Here is a 23,145-nt window from a genome sequence, read left to right as displayed (position 1 = left end):
TAGAATGTAACATTTTATACTCACTGAGCATAGATGAATAATGGAAGATTATTAGAGACTGCATCTTCTATAATTATATGATACTATAGTGAGGTCCACGTTATAATGACAGTGGAGAAAGATAGGAGAAAAACGTTGCCGATCCTCTGTCTTGTCAATGCCTTCTGTAAACGGTAGCTGATACAGGTTTATTGATGTAATATTAACGGTTCATTCTCGTTTAAAATAATCAATTATATTTTATTAAGCAAGAAATTTTATTTTTCAATAATTTCATAATTAAGATGAATTAATTAATTATTATTGACTGACGATCTGGCAACAGAGCAAAGCGAGAAGGAGATAGCGCAATCCGCTTTGTTGAATGATAGACAATACCATTGCTAATCAAACACTGCCATTATAACGTAAAGGTACAAGTAGTGGAATTTTCGCTTTGATCTGGGAAATTGATGTACCGTAGTAACGGATGTGTTTCAAGACGGATGCAACCCAAAGTTTACCATAGTAATAATAAAATAGTTTAACATAGAAGTAATACGTAGGTAAATTTTAGGTCCTCAAACTTCCAAGTTGGCATAAGTGTAGACCAAATGCAAGTGTTACGTCTATGGGTCTCTTGAGGTTAATATAAACTTTTTCGAGAACTAGTCGATAGAAAACGTTTATATTCGTTACAAATACTCAGCTAGGGTCTAATTTTTTTTAGAGAGAGTTTCAAAGTAGAGAATGTTTCATTTTCATATTAAAAGTTCTCATCGGTGTTTTTCATCGTTTTTCTGCATTGTCCCAGTCAACTTGTGATTTAAACAAACCTGAATGTCTGTATTGACTATTTAACGAGAGGAAAAATGAAAATGAATTGACAAGCTCAAATGAAGAATGCAGGCGAGCGAAGCAAGCCTGCTGGTCTCATTTTTGAATGATTCAGCTGGCGGAGGGAGTCCCTTGCCCTTGGCTGGATGGGTAAGGCGAGCAATGCGAGCCTGTCGGCTAGTAAATTAATGCATAAGATTCGATCTTAAAGGTACATCATTTATCATCTCCAGGTACCTCTTTCCTTCTTACAATTGAATAATGATCTGTTGCGTTCTAGGCAAATTTCTCACCATCTGAGTGATCATTCTCTATTCGTAGGTGGCTAGTTCGGAAAAGTGTCTCAATTAATGTGTAATAATTAGCCTGATTCAAAGAGCAGAATCTCTATTATTATCACTTGAAAGCTACTCCATGTTTTTAACTGCAGGCATAAATGTTTACTCAAGCAATAGTGATATTACATTAGCAATAAAATCGGGACTGCACATTCATTCCCATGTTTTGTTCATGATCTTACATCTGAACTGTGCAACTTTCACCAATTTTACACCAGAGTCACTTTTCGAAGTAATTATGAATTGATTGATAATTGTCCTGATTGCTTCCTTTCGATTGCACCATGACCGTGATTGTACAATCTCCGTGCCTTCACCTTTGTTGGTATGTTTCAGTGAACTGTGGCCTGATCACTGCTTTAAAGGTTATGGTTGATTGGGCACAATATGTAACTTTCTACTGAAACTTTTGTTTGATAAGTTTGGCGATGTTTGGGGTTTTTATTCTTCATCAGTGTTACATGAAAATGAGTTGGTATTATCGAAAATACTTAATTTATTAAATATTTATATAATTGGAAATACTAGTTTTGGTTTTATACCATTATAAATATCTAGTTATCAACAACCTCCTAACATCATAAAATATCGCCAAGCTTAGCGTATCTTAAACATTGATTCTTTATCACAAATTAAAATGTACAGTAGAACGTCGATATTCGGATGTCAAAAATTCGGACCGTCAATAATCCGGATTCGTCTCTGACAAGAAATAAAATTTTCGTACCTTCTGCCCTCGGCGCTAAGCTCCTTACTTTAGAGTTGGCGACGGGAGAATGGCGCGAAGCGAGGAGAAATTTTTAATGTATTTACCTTATACTCTACCTACCAATAATTGAATACTGTATATGCAATTTTAACAGCTTTGCTTCTTGAATAGTGCGTGCTGACCGTTTTTTTAACGCAATTTCTATAATCCGGATAATTTGATAATCCGGATGGGTCCCGTCCCAATTAATCCGGATTATTGACGTTCTACTGTATTGCCTGGTCTTGCAAGACCAAACACCACATTTTTATTAAAACTTATGAAAAAATAACTCAATCAGAACAGAGTATTAATATGTGGATGAGTCGTTTTTTTAGAAACAAAGACTAGAACTTATTTGTTGAATACATCATACATTTATTTCGTTTTTTTTTTACAATATTATTTACTTATTAAATTGCTGCACATTGCTGCAATCCAATATTCATGAATTTAGAGCTTTAAAGTTTTTTAAAATGTGATTTTAATAAGTTAGCAAGGGAAAGGTTACAATCAATATTGAATTGTCTTTCTAAATATTCAGTGATTTTTGTCTCGTGTGCTTTACTAAGTGGCTATAGTGAGGTCTACGTTATAACGGCAGTGAAGAAAGATAGGAGAACAGCATTGCCTGTCTTGTCTCGATTCTCTGCCTTGCCACAGTCTTCTATAGAGGATAGCTGATACCGGTATATGTGATGTAATATCAACTGTTCATTCTTGTTTTAAATGATCAATAATTATATTTATTCGTCAAGAAAACGATCAAATGATAAATTTTCATAATTGAGATCAAATATTTTGTTGATAAATTATATTTCCACATTGTTGAAAAACGATCAGGCAACGTTGCGGAGGTAGAAAAGGATAGCGCTATCTGCTTTGTGTCGATTGATATACAAGGTAGCAACACTAATGTGAATCAAATACTGTCATTATAACGTGGACCTCTCTATATGAAGATGATACAAGGGTGATAGACAATATAGCAACACCAATGTTGATCAATACTGAGATGATATGATATATGATAAATGATATGATATATGAGATGATACGAAAATTATAGGAAGATGAGGCAAAGGTTATACGAAGATGATAGACAAGGATAGCAAGACCAATGTTGATAAAATACTGCCATTATAACGTTTACCTCACAATAGGAAGATGATACCAGGGTGATAGACAAGGATAGCAACAACAACGTTAATCAATACTGCCATTAATAGGTGGATCTCACTATAGGAAGATGATACAAGAATGTCAGACAAGGATAGCAACACCAATGTTGATAAAATACTGCCATTATAACGTGGACCTCACTATAGTATTCTATGCTAAGACGAACTTTAACTTCTTCAAAAATTCTATCAACGCAATCTCTTCCTCTCGAGCGCCATCTAACAATGAAATTTTGTGACTGTTGCTCAAAGGCGTGTAATAATGCATGTTTTGTCTCAACTTTGCTTCGGTTTGGAAAGTTCCAGCAAGTTGGTGTGCTTTTCAGCGTCGTATTAGTAACTGGAGTAGTAGACGAACTTTGGGAAGCTTTTTAAAGTTGGACTGCTATTTTCGTAACTTTTCAACTTTTCTAACTACTCCTTTCACTTTTGTGTTGTCGTTGGGGGACTTGGTTTGCCTCGCTTCCGATTTCTCCACCCCTTTATTATGTCTGAAAAGAGGGTTTGAGAGTATAGAACTTGATTGTAAGTGAATTTGTCTCCTTCCAGAAAAGTCTCTATTTTATCGAAAATTCAACGGAATCATAAGAAATGGATTGCTAGAAAATTGTTGAATAAAATAAATAAATATAATTTTATTGCCATTCTACTGATCACAGCTACAGACAACGCCACATTCTAACTCTAATTCAACACACAACAAATTCGAATTAAAATTCAATATCAAACACACATACGATATAAAGTGAAGTCACTTAATAATGGGTTGAAGAATGATCCTGTCTAACCAACAGTATAAAATTGATAAATTCAACACGGTGTAGTATGAACAAGAAGTTCATGAATTGTTACTGTCAACATAAAGAACCTATTAATTCACAATGAAAATTTAGATATGATGATCTTGTGAATGGATTAACATATCTGGTCTGTCAATCAATATACCTATACTGTCTGGTCAATCCATATTAATGGATTGAAATTCTTGTCTTATGAATTAACATACCTTAGTCTTTAGATGATATACTATAACCATATTTTTTTTTAGTAGGGTCCAAGTCCAAACCTGCCCATAAGCATAAACCAAACCTGTCTAAATCCAACAGACCATAGTCTAAAGATTACAGACTATCTATAACTAAAACCTTTAATAGTGTCCAAATCCAAACCTGGTATGGTCTGTGACCGGAACCTCCTCGAAATGGAAAAACTGTGGCAATGTCAACGTATGAATGTCAAGTAGGCTACAGTGTTGCGTTTGTGATAGGAATGTCATAGATACTGTGGAAGTTTGCAAAACTTATTGATTGGATGAAAAACTTGTAATAAACACTTACCTTCTCCCCCTTTTAGTCCTTCAATTTATTAAGCTTTGTCATTAACTAGCTCAGCTTTGGATGGCGATAACCGTCGGTAGCTCGATAACCGAGACTCAAATAACCGATCACCAAGAGTTTAATGTACACATTGTAACATATTTAATTTGGATTGATAAACAAAAATCCCTAGCTGAAATATTTATAGGTCTAAGTGAAGTAATTGGCTAATATCGCCAAAGAGATAACATAAAGATTAGATAATATCAGATTGTCCTGGCTAAACTGTACAACAGCCTAAGAGGAATTGAAATAATTTTTTGCTAATATATAATATTATATAAAATATTGAAGGTTGAGGTTAGGCATAAACATTTAGTGATCGGCGACCTAACGATCGACCGAGCCATGCAACGTAGAATCTGACCAAACACCTTGGCAGAAATTTATTGTGGCAAAACGGTATGCAATTTGAGGAACTAAAGGTCTCACGTGGCTAATTATTATGATGCATGAAACAAATAATAACATATAAAAAATTAACTAGCATGTAGAGAGCATATTTAAAAAACCCAATAAAAATAATTAAATGTATCAAGGAAATAGGAGGTTACCAGGCGCATGAATACTGTAACAATTTGCATGCACCAATCACATAATGGCAATTGATAGGCGGCAATAGTGAGCCGATTCAAAAATATTTGTATATATTTCTACAAATAAATAGAATTTGTATAAAATTGTTGTATAATCTATGTTTTGGATATGGCCCGAAGGCAAAGAAATTATTAAATATACAACATAAGTAATAATTTAATATTTTAGTACGGTCTATTTGAACCTTGAATGGCGGAGGACTAGGATATTCAAATTTTATGTAAATTTAGAAATCGGAAATGAGAATTGTAAAATTGAGAAGGGAGAACCGACACTCGCCTGCCAAATGCCACCATGAGAGGTCACTAAAAATTATAGAGCGTAATACCTTGCTACATCTTGTAATAATTTAAAGTTAAATTGAATTACTAAATTTCTTATAAGACTTTGTGATGCTCTTATAAAGCAAAAGTCATTTTTATTTTTAAATAATTTTGTAACCCCTTGGAAGAGACGACTCCGGCTACAATAGTCCAGGACCACCAGGAGTTGGATCGACATCAGCAGCTCATAAGAAAATTTCGACACGTGAGTGAGAAATATTGAAATAGTGATAGGGCGCCCTCAGTGCTTCGAAAATAAAATAAGAATCAAAGCTAGCTCGTCGAAAGGGTTTCTAATAAATTAAGAATTTGGTAAAAAATACTTGCGCAAGTAAATGTAGTACTAAAGGTATTTTATTAGAAAAATAACGAATAAATCCACATATCAGAAGTTCTATAAATCAAAGAAGTATAAAATCTAGGCTGTTAATACATATTCATATGATCTTTAATTTCTGCAATATAATTTGCGATAGTTTGTTGTAGCTCTGATTCACTAGATGAATTGCTCTATTTATTCCGTCAGGTGCCGAATCTCGCACCCTGAGATAAAATATATATTCATTACAAAGAAATCTATTAGGTACCATAGAATTTAATATATATATTTGGATTATTGGTTGTCAATTTATCAAGCTGATTTTTAAGAAATCTATTTTTAATGGAATTGTCTAAGTCGACAAGTATTAGCAAGCTGATATCGCAGCTACATGCAAATAGATGCATATGATCATAAAATAAAAGCACATGGTAACGTTTCGTGCTATAGAATTTAGAGAATAGTATTTAGCCTGTGATATTTTATTGATTGCGATTATTGTTCTATTTTTATATTATATATTTTTTATCGCTCTATATATTTTTTGCTCTGATTTATTTTTTGCAATATTTGTTAATATATGTATCAAATTGTTTATGGTGTGCGATTTATTTTAATTCCTCAATACTATAGGATAAGTATTATATATATATTTTTTTAATGAATTATCAAAATTATTGTGGAAGCTCATATCTGGGCCTACAAAGATTTTTACGAGACTGTATCCTATAAAAAACCACGACCTAATTTTTATAATTGTTGAAATATTTCATGCTCTACCGACTGATGCCAAGCAGGAGGCTAATCGTTATTTAAATATAAAAAATAACGTGACAACATGGGTACAGGAATGTGGTGCCCTGTCATCGCAGTGGAAGGGCACCTCTCTCTTGAGGGGTTGAGGGAGTTGTTAGTAAAACTTGGATTATTTGTATTCAATGAGTATATGCATTTAATACTGAAATTTTGTCATCATTTTGAAAGAGTCTTCAAAACTTCAATTTTGTCATCAGTTTTTGTGCTCCTATTTAAATGTTCTTGTTACATCACATGAATACATATTTAGCGCGAACCACAATGTACGCTTTGAGTTGGGTTTTCGTTTGTGTGCAGACGTCGACAACGACAAGCATTGTTGTCGGCTGACATCCATATTGTCCAAATTTCAAATGTGCTAAAACAGCTGGTTAAATAACTTTTCATTATTTTCGGTATCTGTCATATCTAAAATTATCAAACATTTCGTTTAATATCAACATATTTGTCATTTAAAATGAAAAACCTCATCTCTCCCTTTAAAACAAAATTAAACAGAACCTTCTAGGTTATCTAGAAAAATTTAAATCTAACCGATCTAAAATCCCCTCCCTGTCGTGGTCGACGACGAAATTTACACACAAACCAAAACCCAACTTTAAGGTGCGTACAGACTTGAGCGCCACGAACACACGCATTCCTCTCTTCACCAGCTGATTATATCTGTATTCGTACGGGAACGTTGAAATACAGATATAATAAGCCACAAAGTAAAAAAGATCCTTCTTCTCTGTGAATAAGCTCAGCATCAGCTGATGGAAAACGAAATTGTGTGCTTGTGACTTACAAGTCTGTACGCAGCTTTACATAGATACTCACGTTTCAACTTAATTATAGAATATTTTCACTTGTTGGTGATGAATTATTTGTTGATTGATTGTTGCAGATGCTAATAGGCGGGCATTGTTGGCGATGACGCTGCCCGTGTCTAGTTATGAGGAGCTGCTGACGCGCGTGCGCAGTCTGACTCAGGAGACCCGGCAGCTGCAGCGGCAACTAGACAGTCCTCTGCTCGACCAAAATGACAACGGTAACAACAAACTCAAATTTATTTCAACAAAAAAAATATTACATGAAAAAGTTGTACTATATAAAATTGGAAATTACCCTACAAGACTAACAGTCTGTGTGATTGGGATCTCTGTCATGAGTGATTAGGCAACTAGGCAGTTCTCTGCTCGAAATGACAACGGTAACTTGAAATTCAATTATTTGCTCTGAAAAACATAACTCAATCACAGGAAAGAAGTTACACAATACAAAATTATTTGGAATTCTCTACAAGACTGTCAATTTGTGTGTAGGGACTGTGTGAAGTTCTGCGCTATAGTGAGGTCCACGTCATTCAGAGTGGCCACCTACCGGGAAAACCGGGAGAACCTTGAATTCCTCATGATTTTACTAACTGGGAAAAATACCTTGAATTCCTCAAGAATTTTCCAATTTATAATGAATTTTTCATAATTTTCAATTAATTTAGGAAAGAAGAATTTCAATTAATTTTGTAAAGAAGTGTACAGTAACAGTAACCACACATGAGTAGTTAAAAGAACGTATTAATTCCTAACAAGGATAGTCTGTAGTGTCAAAAATCATCAATATATTTGGAGATTTGAATACGCTATTTGCAATTCGTCATGGAAGATCAAACTGAAGATTTCCATAATTCTTTATGAATGTATCTTTCTCCCTCAAATACCACGGATACTCTACCTTGAAAATTTGAAATTTTACTCTGGAAAACCGGGAATTACTCATGATTTTTTATTATAAAATGGGTGGCCACCCTGTCATTCGATAAAGCAGATAGCGCTATCATTCTTTTCTAGCTCCGCAACTAATAACGGCAAATAATCAATCAATCAAGGGTTGTGTGGGAGAGGACCAGGAGTACTAACTCCGCCCTAATAAAGGCAAATAATAAATCAATCAACGTAGCCAGATCGTTTTTTTAACAATGTAGTAATATTATTAAATAGGTAACCAAATATTTATTCTCAATTATGAAAATTAATAATTTAATAATTCATTTTATTTACAATTGATTACAAGAATGAACATTTAATATCAGATGCACCGGTTTGAGCTATCCTCTATAGATGGCAGTGGCAAGGCAGATAATCGACAATGCTGTTCTCCTATCTTTCTCCACTGCAATTATAGCGTGAACCTTGTTATATTACATGAGCGTAAACTGATCTAATGAATGAATAATTAGTGGCCTATAGTAGCTTAAATGAAACTATAGAGAGCCCTGCAAATGAGGACAGTAGGCTTATATAGTATAGATAAATACTACTATTACTATACTGCACATTCTTCATAATTTCACAAACATGCTCCTAGAATGATAATAAAAGTTTGACAGATAATTTATAAGTTGAACTTCGATTTAAACAGTTCATGACATAAAACCTATATTAAACCATATGAACCTGTCCTTAAACGGGATCGTGGTCGTGAGAGAATAGTCGCAAATTCGAAGTACATTATTTTGATGATCACACTACAGAGCTTAAGTGTTGACCAACATTGAATCGGCAATGCAAGCCAAGTGGCAACCACTGATCAATACGATCCACGCTCCCTGAATGAAAAGCAGGCTGAATGCCAACCCTCTCTCTCTCTCTCTCTCTCCCCCACTGCCTCTACCTACTTCCTCACTCAAAACCAGCATGCAATGAATGAGTTTCCAATCAATTAATGCCGAATTAGTTCTCAGTGGACTTAGGGCTTTATATTGAGGTTGGCCTATCACAAGATGAGCTAATACCATGGAGTCAAAGATACTGTTTAAGATCTTGATTATTTCTCTCTGCTAATACGTTTAGAAGATGTAAAACTTCTAAATAGGAAGTTTAATCAAATTAAATAACATTTAAAAACGTTCCAATCCTGCCGATTGTGTACTGACAAAGAGAAAATACAAGAAAACAAATACAATACATCGTGAAAATTCCCCCAATTCTTATTGTTACTGATAACTTTTGTCACATAAAATTATGAATTTTCACAGTACTGGTTTTTTTACCACTATGTAATGAGTTCCTCTCTACTGCAAAACTTTTTTTAGGATCACAGAAATTTAGAGATACAGTATATAAATCAATTTTAATTTTTTGAGTGATCTTCAAATTTGATGAGAAGTGTTAAGTTAAACTGCTGAATATTACGTAGTTTCGAAGGTTGACTTGAACTGTGAAAAATACTGCCTGCGATTTATGAAGATTTTGTTGAGTTGTGTAGTGCATCTCTGTTTGCGCTTGAATACAATCGTTACTTAAAAGTATTTGAGCTTGTCATGGTTCGTCAATTATGTGTGGCGGAATTTTGTTCTTCAATGAAAAAATGAGGAAAACGTAATTTTCTAATCAACTGGTTGAATACAAAGATAGGTGGTAGCGTTCTTACTTTAGCGTTCAGCTCGGATCGGTTCAAATGAATGATTCTCACTTGCATGAGCTTATTCTATTTTATAGCATTGAGTTTTTCAATTTCAATTTTTTGTGCAATTTTTTCTGATTTGCGGATTCAAAGGCAGCTAAGTGATTCGAAATTGCATGTCAATTATTACTTCAAGCATTGAATGAAGTAATTTGAATTTTCAGATAATATGAGTTATGATAATTCTGAAAAATATTTTTTATCTCAATGGATTACAATCTCTCTGTTCTTCACTTGCATTTCTACAGTTGATTGACAACTGGCATAATATTTTAAAAGGTTAAATTTAAAAATAATGCAAACGAAGATAAGATATCGGTAACTTTATGTTTCAAAATCAAGAAATTTTTCATTGTTTGTCCCAGATTATTGTTTTTTTAGTATATAGTAGATTGAATAGTAGATAGGCATATAAGATTATAAGTAATTAGAATAGATAAGTATATAAAATATTGTTGATAAGTGATAGAAGTGTATAGTTTAGTAACCTAAAGTAAAGTATAAAGTGTAGAAAAGTGTCCCAGATTACTCTTTCCAAGTGTATTGTCTAGTGAAATAGCCCACAATAAAACAATTATAGTTGCAGTGATAGTAGTTTTAATTTTTCTGTTCAAAATTTTCAAGTTTATTTCAATATTATTGAAACTTTCGGATTGTTTAGTGTTATTTCCGGCTCTTATCAACCCTTCGAAATTCAAAATTCACCAGTCATTATCTGAGTCAGAATACGTATTCTCTGAGTGTTAATCTTTGGTGAAAACAGAAATTTTAAACTTAACCTCACTTTGGACTATTTATGTGCCAAAATCAAGGAATTGAAGAAGTTTTGGGCAATTGCCTGTTTCTCTTTCCAAATATCGTGTTTGTGACTGTTCTAATAAATAAATAACTTATTCGTATTGCAGGTAATGCTTATATATGTAGATTGAATAACCTATCCCAGGATTTTTAGGTTTCACATATGATAATACTCATTTATTGTTTAAATAGTGTCTTTCAGTCAACAATCACTATCAATATCAATTATTTTTCAAATAGTGTCCAAGTCAACAATCACAACTATTATTCAACTCTAACAGAATTTCAATATTTTCAATCTCAAACGAAATGTTACTACGAAACTTCATGTATTCATTATTTTAGACGTTTATTGATCAATCTATTTGTGGTACAAACGGGAATACAGATTACACTCACGAGGTTGATTTATTTTGAGAGACTGATATCGTTATTTGTTAATTAGATTTACTATGGCAGTTACAAATGTGTAATTTCCTTATTCTTGCCCTCCCACAATCACAGTTCAACTGCGAGATAAAACTCAGTTTATTTAGTTGGCTTTATCACTTTTGTCAAGAGCAGACAGAATCAATGCTCAGTTTCAGTTCTCTCAATGAGTCACAATCGAACAGTTCCGTTTTATTTCTATTTATTGAATTTTATGGAGCGTAACAAGTAGGTAATAGAACCGTGCTATTCATGTTTCTAGAGATGATTATTGTGCAAATAGAAAGGTTCAGATAGAGGGGAATCATAAAAGGTAGGAAATTGCAATTAAAATGTTGTTCTTGCTTTGAAGTAATACATTGACTTGATTGGTTATGGTACTTTCTGATGAGTACTTAAAACATAAATAGGCCTACAACTTAGTATTGACATAGAAAAGTTACCGTTTAATGGATTATTTGTCTCTGGTGAAGGTACCTATTCGTTATTAAAGGTACCTAGATTATTTGTCTATGATATTGATTTTTTTGAAGTGTTGCATTGATTTGATTGCTTGGTTTTTTTGGTACTTTCTGATGATTATGGTTACTTGAAATGTATAACTTAGTATTGACTTGGACTCTATTTTGTGTGATGGTTTTCTAATTTTGACGTGATCTTATGCATCTATATGCCTATGGATCAAGAAAGATCTATCTATATATCCATCTCTACAGATTACTCTATCCGAGCTCTAGAAGGATAAAAATACGTGAATAAGAATTATTATCAAATTTGTTCACGGTATATGAAATTGTAGTTTCATGATCTTTAGCAACATCTTGCTAAAATTGTTAACCCAACTGTAAACGTTTTAAGATTGATCTGAGCCTCCAAAAATTGGTCTAGAATAATAAAATATGTGAATAAGAATCATTATCAAATTTGTTCACGGTAAACATGAAATTGTAGCTCCATGATCTGTAGTAACATCTTGCTAAAATTGCTTTCCCAACTGTAGACCGCTATAAGATTGATCTGAGCCTCCCTTATAATTACAAAAATTGTGCAATTAATAAATTCACTTTCTCAGAAACTACCTGAAGTTCAACTTGATTCAGTTTGTCTTTGACAGACAGTTGTTCGATTTTTAAATACTACAGTTCATAGCGGTATTCTTAAAGTCAGGTTAACATCTTCTTAATTTACACAATCTTATCACATTGATACTTTTATTCTTATACTATACTCTGATTTTAATAGTTACTTTGATTTTTTAATACTATGTTCATAGGTGTGTAATATTTGAATGTTATTCTGTGTTCAGAACTAGAAAATTCTACATTCTCCATATAGATATTTCTAGTTCTGAACACAGAATAACATTCAAATATTACACACAGTACCACGCTAATAAAGCTATATTACTCCCAACTCAGCCCTTTAAACGCCGTCGAGCTGACACTTTTATTTTATTTATTTATTGTTTTTTTCTATCTTTAGTTTTAAAATTTATTATTAAAATAAACTCTCTTATTATTCTTTCAATTTTATTTATTATTCATAGTTTGTAATTTATTTTATTATTGCTAGTGTTTGCCCTCTGTCTGATAATTTGCGACTCCTCCCTGCACACGGACACATCATCCAGGCAGGGAGAATTTATTCATGTAATTTATAACACTTTTATATCTTGTGAATATGTAATATTTTATGAATAAAACAATTTGAATTTGAATTTGAGGTTACTTATTTTTAAGGTTAGGCTAACATCTTCTTAATTTACACAATTCTATGCAAGGTGGTGTAGAACTGATATTCAAATATTATAAATGGACCTTGGTTTCATATTCAACTTGAGAAAACGTTTTTGTGAAACTGATAGATAGGTTATTGTTCAAGTAACAAGATATTTATACAAATTTTCATCAATCTCCATAATTTCTGTTATTGTTCCACATCAATGGCTTCGATTCTATGTCAAATAATATTGCGATATTTGAAACTTGAAACATTTTGCTTTCAAAATCTGGAAAATTATTGAATTTATAAATGAGTATTTACAATGAAAAATTTGTTGAAGGTTATATCGGTGAAGAAATAAATTATTACGATTATTTGAACATTATTACTGATTTTATTTTTACTTTAAAGTCAAACCAATACATTGAACTCAAACGTTTTACTCAAGGCATGTTACACACACTTCACAGAGACAGAGTTCAGTACAGAGTCACCAGTGCCTTGCCAATCACACATATTATTATTTAGTCTATTTCATTGTCAAACAACACGCCCCCTCAATGAAATTAAAAATATCAATCAAAAATAAAAAAAATTATCAATCAAAAAACAAAGTAAGTTATAGGAAAATTTACATAGTTCAAAACATCTTAATTATTAAAAAATATTATTTTCAAACTTGACAAAAAACAAAGTAAGTTATAGGAAAATTAACATAGTTCAAAACATCTTAATTATTAAAAAATATTATTTCTAAACTTGACAAAAAGTTCCTTTCCCAAGGGTTTTGTGAAAATGTCAGCAATCTGATCTGAGGATTTTAAATATTCAACTTGAATAACACCTTCAGAAATTTTCTTTCTTACAAAATGATACCTTATATCTACATGTTTCATTTTTTTATGATGCTCAGGATTATGAGCTATTTTGATAGCAGACTGATTGTCTTCAAACAACAAAATACAAGTTTTCTTATTTTCAACAACACAAAAATCAATTAAAATTCCTTTTATCCAACAAGCCTCGCTTGCAGCTTGGCTTAAAGCAACATACTCAGCTTCTGTGCTAGATAATGAAACACTCTGTTGCTTCTTGGTACACCAAGAAATAGTATTACCAAAAACCTTGAAGCAATAACCTGAGGTTGATCTTCTCTCTAAATCACCACCCCAGTTTGCATCTACATAGCCTACAATCATATCATCATTCAATTCTCTCTTATATACTAGCTCTAAATCTAAAGTACATTTTACATATCTCAATACACGTTTTAAATTTTTATACAACATTTCACTGGCACAACTTTGGAATCGACTCAAGAAAGATACAGTACAACACAAATCAGGTCTAGATCCTACAACAGCATACATAAGACAACCAATTAGTCTACGACATTTCTTTTCTATTTCTACAGACTCTGACTTATCTCTAGTCAATAATTCAAAGTTGAAATTTTTATCCATGGGAGTGTCCATTGGCTTACAATCCTGCATGTTGAACTTTTCCAATACATGTTTGAGATACTCCTTCTGACTAATAACAGTTACCCCCTTCTCAATATCTTGTTTGACATTAATTCCCAAGAAATTAGAAACTAAGCCCAAGTCTTTCATCTTGAAATTTTCTTGTAAGACTGATTTCAATCTTGAAACATCATTCTCATCTGAACCAAAAATAAGTATGTCATCTACATACAATAATAGAAATACCTTTTCACCCTCCACAATTTTAGAATACAAGCAATAATCATTTTAGACCTAGTAAAATTGTTCATTTTCATTACAGAATCAAATTTAGAATTCCAATCTTTTGGAGATTTCTTCAGACCATAAATTGACTTCTTAAGTTTACAAACCTTATTCCTAAATCCTTCTACTCCCTCTGGTAATGACATATAAACGTCTTCTTTGATATCACCATTAAGGAAAGCATTTTTTACATCCATCTGATATACAGGAAACCCTAATTTATTTGCAACACTCATGAAAATCCGAAAAGTTGGCAATTTGGCCACAGGGGCATAAATGTCATTTAAATCTATGCTATCCTTTTGTTGAAACCCCCTAGCAACTAATCTAGCCTTGTACTGAATGTTACCCTTCTCATCATTTTTAATTTTAAATACCCATTTGCTATCAATAATTTCTTTGTTTTCTGGTACAGTATCTACCTCTGTCCAAGTATTATTCTCTTTCAAAGCATTTAGTTCAGTTTTTACTGCCTCCAACCACTTTACAGAATTGTTTGATTTCATAGCTTCAGAAAATGTAAGAGGCTCATCTACTTGTAGACTAAGATAACTGGTTTCATAGTCTTTCAACCACACTGGTTTTTTAATCACTCTTTTCTCTCTCCCTCTTATTTCATTACTTTCATTCATCATTTCTTCTCCACTTTCTTCATTTACTTCTACTTCATTGATTCCATCTTCAATATCATTTGTTTCAATCTCAATACCCTCAGCTTCACTTGTATCAGTTTCTTCTACTTCATTATTTTCAATTTCTTCAACTTCATTTATTTCAGTTTCTTGTACTCCATCATTTTCAATTTCTTCAAATACATTGTTTGGATCATTACCTTTTGCGATTCCCTCAATGTCAAAGCCTTGATTTATCTTGAATACTTTGGGGTCAGAATACTTTTCACCTTGGTTAGATTGCTCAACATTTGAAAAAATTACATCCCTAGAAACAATTATTTTCAAGTCAACTTCAAACAAACCATTCGAATTTTTTATGCCTTCCATAATGACTTTATTGTCTTTCAACACCTCAACCCTATTTCCACTAAATAAGACCTTACCATCGTTCTCAGTGATAGCACTTACAGATAACAAATTTTTAGAAAGTTCTGGAACATATAAAACATTATTTAAGTTGCATTTGTCTGATTTGATGTTTCCTACCTCAAGAGCAAACATTGATTCATTTTCCTTGGCTACTCCTACTTTACAACTAATTGGAATGGAACTATCAAATAGTGATTTAGATTTTACCATATGTGAAGTAGACCCTGAGTCAATTACGAAAGTGTCATAGTATTTTACATTAGAATTAGTAGTTAAAAAGGATACTTGGTTCTTCTTCTTATCATTCTGTTTTTTACGAAAGTAACAGTCTTTGTCTTCATGATTATTCTTCTTGCAAATACTACAGAATAGACCACTTTTCTGTTTCATTTTATTTCTGCATTCACGGGAAATATGTCCATAATTTTTGCATCTGTAGCACTGGATTTCCGATGTTTTGAATACCACTGGTTGCACAGAATCACCTTTATCAGTAGATAGTCTGCGTTCTTCATTCACCAACCGGGAGGTTAGGTTTGTGAGATTTCTGTCACAAATTGCGGTTGCTTCCCACGAAGTTTGAAAGTGGGTGTATTTCCTGGGCAGGGAGCTGAATATTTTGCCAATAACCATCTCGTCATCGATTTCGTGTCCAACAGATTTCAATTTATGGGTCAAATTTTCCAGACGGCTGATGAAACTAGCAATGTCTTCATTAGCCTCTAGTGTAAAATTGAAAAAGTCCTGCATTAGAGAAAATTTCTGTTGTTTTTCATCACGTTCGTAGATTTGACACAGTTTTTTAAACATTTCACATGAAGTTTCACAGTTCAAAATGTGATTCAAAGGTTTTGAGTCAATTGTAGTTATTATTATTTTCTTGGCTTTAGCGTCCTTCAAATTGAAAATAGAAAGTTCTTTTTCTTTACTAGGGTCGTTTGGTTTTAATTCTTTTCCATTAACAATATCACTAAGTCCTTGAGAATCGAACAAAATTTTAATTTTAAATTTCCACATTTGAAAGTCTTCATCGTTGGATAGCTTTCCAACCATACCCAAGTCCGAATCACTGGAACCAGCCATTTTTACTTTGAACTCGATTGCCTTACCTGATTTTACTTTTGGGTATTTTACTTTTACTTTTAATGTTTTTACTAGAGTTCAATCACTTCACCGGTATTACTATTTTAGAGTTGAATCTCCGAACTTCCATTGTTGTCTTGCACGAGAGTATTTAGGTTAAAAAAATTTTTTTTTACTTGCACACGAAAGATCCAGCCTGGGCCCATAACCTGTTGAAGGTTATATCGGTGAAGAAATAAATTATTACGATTATTTGAACATTATTACTGATTTTATTTTTACTTTAAAGTCAAACCAATACATTGAACTCAAACGTTTTACTCAAGGCATGTTACACACACTTCACAGAGACAGAGTTCAGTACAGAGTCACCAGTGCCTTGCCAATCACACATATTATTATTTAGTCTATTTCATTGTCAAACAACAAAATTCAAGTTAAATATTCGTCCTCGGGTTGAATAACCTCTCATGATTTATATATGCATAAATTTTAATAGATTATGGTTGAATCCTATTTTAATATAGCACTGTCGTATAAAATATTTTTCAAGAATTTTATTGGTCTTCAGAATTCATTACCTCTTAGTACATTACATAATGTTAGTGGTGGTTCATTTCTATCTTCCTTCCGCAATTTGTGGACAATTCTAAGATGTGTGTCAATTGTCAAACTTGAATTTTTCATTGTAAATACTCACCTCTTCCTATAAGGCAACATATTATTGAAACACAACTTGATTTTTCATGATATTTGATTATTTCATTTTCAGAACACTCGATGAACTCTTGGGATACACCAGGGACTGGATGGAACTTCACTCCCAGGTAATTTCAACTTATCCTCTATGATTTATTTACAATAAGTACATCAACAAAATGATAGAGGAAAAATAAGGTAATTGTGCTATTTCTTTACCAAATTTAGATAAGGTTACACATATTCCGAATAGGTCAAGTTTTGTAGTTCTTCACTTCACAAAATGTTCAGTCCTTTTCAATTTTCAAATTGAGATTGTATCCTGTGTTTTCTTTTTTGTTCATCTCTTCCAGTTACAATTGTTCCAATTAGGATTCAATATTGGCTAATTATATAATTCCACTCTTGATTACAGAAATACAATCTTGAAATTTCATACATCTCTTTCCCTCACTCTTGCCTGTCATGTCGTTTTAGGTGACATCTCTGTCACTCTGTCACTCCTCCAATGACTCAATTATCGTAATCTCTAGTACTCTGTGATTGTACGTTTTTTCCTATAAATTAGAAGCCATTAAACTAATAGCCGTTGCACTTTGTATTAAATAACAGGCAGCCAGAAGCTGAAAATGGGAATTGGACGCTGAAATGTCAATTAGCTAAGTGAAGTGCTTGCAATTTGACGCTAACGCTTCCCTTGTAACCTATTAGACTGTTCTAGCTCTTACACGACCTCACTCAATAACCTTTGCTTTGTTGCCCTTCTGATTCTCTTATAGGTCAACAAGGATAGACTGAGCTAAAGTTCATTATTAAGGAGTGAGATGGAAAGAAAATAGAAAAATGCAGGATTATATTTAGGCGTGAGATGGAAAGAAAATAGGGAGAAACCATTCAGAATGAACTATTCGTTAAGTTCTATCCATTAGAGTTAACTTAGATGGAAAAAATAGAAAAATGCAGGATACTATTAAGGCTTGAGATGAATAGAAAATGTAAAAAAGAAATGTTCGTAATGAACTCTAGGAGACAGGTCATGCAACTTTCTTGATCCATAATTTAGAAGTAAAAAAGGAAGAGAAATATTGAAAAAAGTAGAGAATAAGAGGCTAGAAGAAGACAAAGCTATGCAATTCTCTTGTAGTTCATTCCACATCCTCTTAATTCCAAAATTTGGTTTAACTTTCTATCAGTTTTTATTAGATATCCCCTAATGAGTGGTAAAATTGTGACGTTAATATATAATTAGAAATACATTGAGCACTATCTCTGTATTCGTTCATTAAGAAATGGCTTAGAGAAAAGAACACATGAAGGTTTTCCATGGTATAGGGCGTTTATGTTCCAATTTTCAATGTTAACTCAAGCCGATAGTCCAAGTAGTTGTTTTTGGTGAAGCTATCTGACGCTGGTAGTCTCTCATGCTGTGCCTTTCTTACACTCTCATCTCAACAAAACAGTAATAATAGACAGTAGTCGACAGTAATCAGCCTGAGTAAACAAAATCGGCTTGTAATTTGGAACATAAACTACCTAGACCATGTGATATCTTCTTATGCTATCTTTTCTCTATAGTAAGGCAACTGTAAGTGGTGCTACGCTAACGCTTCCCTTGTAACCTATTAGACTGTTCTAGCTCTTACACGACCTCACTCAATAACCTTTGCTTTGTTGCCCTTCTGATTCTCTTATAGGTCAACAAGGATAGACTGAGCTAAAGTTCATTATTAAGGAGTGAGATGGAAAGAAAATAGAAAAATGCAGGATTATATTTAGGCGTGAGATGGAAAGAAAATAGGGGGAAACCATTCAGAATGAACTATTCGTTAAGTTCTATCCATTAGAGTTAACTTAGATGGAAAAAATAGAAAAATGCAGGATACTATTAAGGCTTGAGATGAATAGAAAATGTAAAAAAGAAATGTTCGTAATGAACTCTAGGAGACAGGTCATGCAACTTTCTTGATCCATAATTAGAAGTAAAAAAGGAAGAGAAATATTGAAAAAAGTAGAGAATAAGAGGCTAGAAGAAGACAAAGCTATGCAATTCTCTTGTAGTTCATTCCACATCCTCTTAATTCCAAAATTTGGTTTAACTTTCTATCAGTTTTTATTAGATATCCCCTAATGAGTGGTAAAATTGTGACGTTAATATATAATTAGAAATACATTGAGCATTATCTCTGTATTCGTTCATCAAGAAATGGCTTAGAGAAAAGAACACAAGAAGGTTTTCCATGGTATAGGGCGTTTATGTTCCAATTTTCAATGTTAACTCAAGCCGATAGTCCAAGTAGTTGTTTTTGGTGAAGCTGGTAGTCTCTCATGCTGTGCCTTTCTTACACTCTCATCTCAACAAAACAGTAATAATAGACAGTAGTCGACAGTAATCAGCCTGAGTAAACAAAAATCGGCTTGTAATTTGGAACATAAACTACCTAGACCATGTGATATCTTCTTATGCTATCTTTTCTCTATGGTAAAGGCAACTGTAAGTGGTGCTACGTTAAAGCTATCTATCATAATGATCTTGTTATTTTGCCTCAACATGTTGTTCTTGAATTGAAGGTTTTGACCTTTTAAATAATTGAAAATCATCCATATGGTTAGTTATTGTGGTTCTTCAGCAAATTGAAAGAAATTCATAAATGGCAATACATTAAATTTCAGGGCCCGCTCTCTCACCTATTTACTATAAGTGATAATAGTCGTAAAAATATAGGTGTCATGTAATAATGTGGCTAGTAATATGTATTGGTTGGCATTGATGGTTAGCAATATTCACTGTACCTTACCATAATTTTCTGGAAGCTGGAAGATTGTTCAATTAGTGGGATACAGGTCTGTATAATCATCAATTCAGTTTGGCAACTGTGTTACTCATATGAAGTAAGTGTCTTACTCAGTTATATTTGCAAAGTGATGTTAATATGTTAAGATATAAAATCCCAACTTGTTAGAAACTTCGCCAATCTTGGGAAAGTTCAAAACAAATTTTTCTACATGCACTTCTGGCAGTTTGCTTCCGTCTGAGATTCTGTTTCATCATGAGGGCATTTCAGAATATTAAACTTCTGGTTTATGAACAACTGTTATCTCGCCGATTTTACTGCTCATGTAATGATTTGGTGTATTTATTTAAGCCATGTATTTGGTTTAAATAAAAAGTCTATACTCGTTATCTGTAGGCTGAGAGATTATATTATGTTATAAGTTATGAGTATAACGATACAAGTTGGTTGTTGAAGTATTAATGACCCGATATGACCGAAAGATTTTAGAAAGTTGGAAGCAGCGTTTCCAATCACCATTATTCATCTTCCATCTTTCACATAATTATCTTTTCTGCCCACTCCTTCCATTTCTCCTGCGTTTTCCAATTCTTCTCTAGGCCTATCAAAATTTTTGTTGTTTTTAAAAAACAAGGTTTCAGTTAATAGTTATTTATTTATTTATTTAATCATTCAGAATAACACACTTACAGAAAAGTACCACAGGCTTATAAGCCCAAAACGGTGCCAATTCTAATTTATACAACAGTCCAAATGTAGCTAGGTTATGTGTCACTTAACATTCATCAATTACACACTCAATTTACAATTCAAAACACACAAAAATCATTTTTAAATTAAAAAATACTTCTAAATTAAACTAAATCAATCACAATTAATAGAAAATTCCAAACTTTGAAAAAACTATAAAATGTTGAGACCAATTTTAGTTGTTAATCTATTTGTTCTTATTTATTCAATAGTGAAGGTATCTTGAATGTTTTAAAGTGAACACTCAGATACTCCAGTCTCTCTCATTTGAGTCATGCTCATTGTCACTACTCTAGTTGCTTTTTTCGTTCGACTGTTTTGGAGTTTTTATTATCGGCTTATTTTATCAAGATTCTTTGTGACTTTTAATTGAATCATATGGAAAAGTTCACTATATTTCCAACACTATTCAATAATTGAACGTGTGTTCGCTCATGCTACGCCTCTTCAAATCCTAAATCCTAACATCACTTTATTAATACTGAATATCATTATCATACTACTATGATACTGGAGTTGTTGGGCAACCAGTAAGTCGCCGATCATCCGAGTTTCGCAGTGTCGGGGGAGTATCCGATACTGCAATCACCCAACAGGAGCGTCATGGAGAGACTGGGTCTCGAGTCGCTTCGCGATTTGAGACGCGTTCAATACTCTCAAGCAGAGCTCAATACATTTCTTAGCAGTTTTGCCCCTATTCTTAATGTAATCTTATGTCCTTAATTATAAGTTTCTCATGATTTTGTTTTTTTTTTCTAGGGCTGCTCCTCCATCCCTGAGTGCCACAACACCTGATGCTCTACTTACTTCGGGTGATGGGGATCCTGATCCAAAGGTATTTTGTCAATAATTAATATTTTCTAAAGATTAGAATCATTATTCATCACTGTACTTAATGTTCAAAGAACTACATTTTTACTGGATTATTTTTCTTTGTTTTAATGTAGGGAAGTCGCTCACGAAGTATGTCGGCCTATTTCAGAAACATTCAAGTGTATCAGTGTATAATCCAGTATATCAGATGGGCCCGTTAAATTATCGGTCCCGGCTGAAGTAGACAGTCGTGAGTCCCATTGACGGCATAAATGATATATTCAGGCTAGGTGGAACTTCCGTCAGGGACTCCCCACTAATAAAAGTCACACAAATATTATTATTATCCAGTATATAACTGGTGTAACCAAGTGTAACTTGGTTATTGCGGCTTCGACAACAGGTATATAACAGCATTTAGGGTTTGCCAAACTATATGCAGTAATTTACATTATAAATGTAAGTAATTTACATTACTTACATTAGTTACATTACTTACATTTACACTATAAGTAATTTATATTGTGAAAACCTGGGATTTATCGCCAGTAAATGATGTAACCTTTTATTCAACGTCAAGAAAATTGGACCAAGAACTGAAAAGGCAACGTAGCCAGGCGGATATTTTTATTTTAAGACTCTGAGATAAGATTCACTTGTACAATATGTTAAAGTATGTATTTTCTAAATTACCTTTATTAAAAGTGTGTTTTCCTTATGAAAACTATGCTTTTTAATGTTTACTCGGTTTAAAATTAAGATTTTGTAACCTCTTTTATAGTGTCATTAAATGTGTGGTCCCTTAAATGACGTTAAAACCAAGTTCCACTGTTTGTAATCTGCATAAATAAATAAATCAATCAAACTACAGTGTACCAGCTATCTACATACTGTATTGCACATTGTGTCGGTTGCACAAAAGCAAGTTAAATTTTATCTGTTATTAATTTCACGAGAATCAATCAGAGAAGCCGTCTTTTCTAAATAGCCTTATCTGATTAGTTCTCGTGAAATTAATCACGATTAAAATTTAACCGGCTTTTGTACAACCGGGCCAATATCTTGCAATTTACTCTAACTTTTAATTTTAACATCATGCTAATTTTTTAGTTTGTTGGCATCTTACTTTATAAAATGTTGTTTTTGTCAATAGATTATCTTGTTTATGGTATATTGTGAGTTGTAAGGCAGAATAAAGAATCTGAATTTGAAGAATTTTAATGATGATCCAAGTACTCAGCTCTTGTTGTATTCAGCTGGCGCATGGCTAATAAGAATTAGCAATCTAACTATCGTCTGTCAATCACTTT

The 23,145-nt window shown here is 32.9% G+C and overlaps 1 protein-coding gene across 1 annotated transcript in view; it reads left to right on the top strand.

Annotated features, from left to right (window-relative positions):
- LOC111044808 overlaps positions 1-22,272 on the top strand; it is a 32,749-nt gene extending 10,477 nt beyond the window's left edge. Inside the window, exons 2-5 of the mRNA XM_022330033.2 lie at positions 7,401-7,544; positions 17,554-17,608; positions 21,782-21,857; positions 21,970-22,272. Coding sequence (XP_022185725.2) covers positions 7,427-7,544; positions 17,554-17,608; positions 21,782-21,857; positions 21,970-22,056 — 336 coding nt within the window. The 5' untranslated portion in view covers positions 7,401-7,426 and the 3' untranslated portion in view covers positions 22,057-22,272. The remainder of the gene's footprint in view (positions 1-7,400; positions 7,545-17,553; positions 17,609-21,781; positions 21,858-21,969) is intronic.
- Positions 22,273-23,145: the final 873 nt, after the last annotated feature.

This window comes from Nilaparvata lugens, chromosome 8 (genome assembly GCF_014356525.2).
Source record: "Nilaparvata lugens isolate BPH chromosome 8, ASM1435652v1, whole genome shotgun sequence".
NCBI classification, from domain to species: Eukaryota; Metazoa; Arthropoda; class Insecta; order Hemiptera; family Delphacidae; genus Nilaparvata; species Nilaparvata lugens.
The sequence above is the reverse complement of the archived record's forward strand: the minus strand, read 5'-3'. Positions and strand labels throughout refer to the sequence as shown.